General features: G+C 42.6%; 1 protein-coding gene across 1 annotated transcript; it reads right to left on the bottom strand.

Moving 5' to 3' along the window:
* Positions 1 to 398: 398 nt before the first annotated feature.
* On the bottom strand, positions 399 to 1611 carry SERLADRAFT_375560 (uncharacterized protein; the record flags this gene model as incomplete). Its single annotated transcript, XM_007312149.1, has 5 exons — positions 399 to 804; positions 858 to 1241; positions 1305 to 1418; positions 1475 to 1482; positions 1539 to 1611. 5 exons carry the CDS (start codon positions 1540 to 1542, stop codon positions 631 to 633), a joined length of 684 nt encoding a protein of 227 aa, XP_007312211.1.
* Positions 1612 to 2200: the final 589 nt, after the last annotated feature.

The following is a 2200-nucleotide window of genomic DNA, read 5'->3' on the forward strand; positions in this document are numbered from 1 at the left end:
CTAGACTCATCATGTGACTGGTCACATGACATGACATCATATCTTTACTTACTCAGCAATCACATCATATAAAATACAGTGGAACATCACAGAGGAGGACAGAACATGGGAACCAGAAGCCCATCTGAACAATTTCTGTAACACTGTTCACAAATTTTATTCTAAGAATCCCTTAGCTCCTAGGAAGCTTAGAGGCATGGATTTAAATATTTTTGATACCCTTTTTCAACCAATGCCCAACAATTCAACCACTACCTCTGGAATTTGGCGGAGCCTGGAAGTCAAGCCTTATGAGGGGGGTTAGTGTTACAGTTCAGTTTTTGGACCTTGAAATTTTGTAGGGCTATCTTGTATTCAGTGTATACCTTGACAGCAAATCCATCTCTCACATCCATAATGTAAAACATTTTATCATTTCAATTCGCCGTTTGAAAATAGGGGCTGAAAACCTTTGATAAGACAAAAGGTTGATTGAAGAATTGGTACAAATAAGTAAAGCTGTACAATTTATAGCCACAAGTTACTGTTACACATCGAAACATAAGAGGTGGATTTTTCTGGCTGACAGAAACCTGCCCCTTCCGAAGAATGGACATTTTAAATGAACAACTTTATCTTGAATCTAAAATATCACGAAAATATCTTCCGGTCTGGGCCATGCAGACGAAACATGAACTGGAAGCTATATTGCTTCGTGTCAGTGTCCCAATGCGACCAGTTCCAATATCCCGCATCGTCTGACTCGTCTTCGATCTCTCGAGCTGGGATTCGGAAAGCAACGGTTTCATATGGTTCAGCCGCAACCTATGCAAAATATCAAGGATATAGAATTTTGTATCAACCTTGTTTGTACTCACAACAAGATACTGATACGCTTTGTTGGGTGGCTCTCTCTTTTGTTCCCAAGCACTCATGAACCTTCGTCGAGGTATCACATCAGGCTTCATTTGTGGCAAATGTACTTGCACCATCATACCCTCCTTTCCCGTGTCCACGTCCCTCACTTTCGTGACTCTATAACCTGGACGTCCAATTTTGAGAAACACTTTGCGCTGCACATTGCTTTGAGTGGGAGCGATCATTAACTGTGTATCTTTGGCATCACGAGCAGCACGACGGGCGAGATTTGTTTGGTGTTTCTTGCCTTGAGTATGAGCCAAGTAAGAGCCTTCGTTTGTGTGTAAGGTCAAGCAAAGACGGCACTCGAGAGATCCAAGATGATTGCGGAGAATATAAGGATCCTATAACGGCAAAGAACTCTCGATGATAAGAAGAAAAAACAAGGATATCGGCAAAATCCAAACCTTGGCAAGGTCAATAGTTTCCAGTGCCAGTTTCCTCAGACGCTCCCTCCTATCAATATTCGATTCGGATGCCCCCGCCACGCCTCCACCGCCAAATTTCGACCCAACACGATTCTACAAGCATCGACTCTTCAGTCACATTTAGTGGGTGAGTTTACATGAGTATTCACCTGGTAGTCTGAAAAAGAATATCAGAACCAGAAAAGATATAGTCTCCATATTATATGGACCTACCCATTCTTTACTGAAAAGGCCTTGATGATATAGTGGTCTTCGAGTTACGGATGGAAAAGGTCATAAGTCGGGAGGTGATCAAGAATATTATTTGATGTCCGTCGAAACTCTAATTCACACTGTTACCGGATGGTTACGGATGAAAACCTTGTACATGCCGCCTATCGGCATATTTTTTTTCAATCACCGTTCTCACTACTATCGTTGGACACCGGATGCAACCGGTGAGAGATATGCACTTGGGCCTCCGGAGGCTCGATCACTGTACAGGTAGCTAGAAAATTGTTAGATGTAGAATATAGTATAGAGAATATAATTGTGAAAAAATTTAGTGAATAGCTTATCTGTAGCAGCAACGACAGACCTGACACTATGCTCTTGAACTCCAGAAGTGTGAATTTTGAGGGAAAGATGGCCAGATTTGACCAGATCTCGTGCTGGGAATATTGCAATATCTTTCTAGAAAACGTCAATAGGTAGGTCCCTACAATGCCAGATACTTACTGAGCTGATTGGGGCCTCAAAGCGTCTGGAGAAACGAAAACAATGATGGAGTCGTGACTAGGCGACCGAAACAGGCAATCACACACCAAGATAATCAATCAAGGACCGCTAGCTCCGCTTCGGTACGTACCGCACATACATACCACCAGCATCAGGAC

Source organism: Serpula lacrymans (genome assembly GCF_000218685.1).
Source record: "Serpula lacrymans var. lacrymans S7.9 unplaced genomic scaffold SERLAscaffold_1, whole genome shotgun sequence".
Taxonomy (NCBI): Eukaryota; Fungi; Basidiomycota; class Agaricomycetes; order Boletales; family Serpulaceae; genus Serpula; species Serpula lacrymans.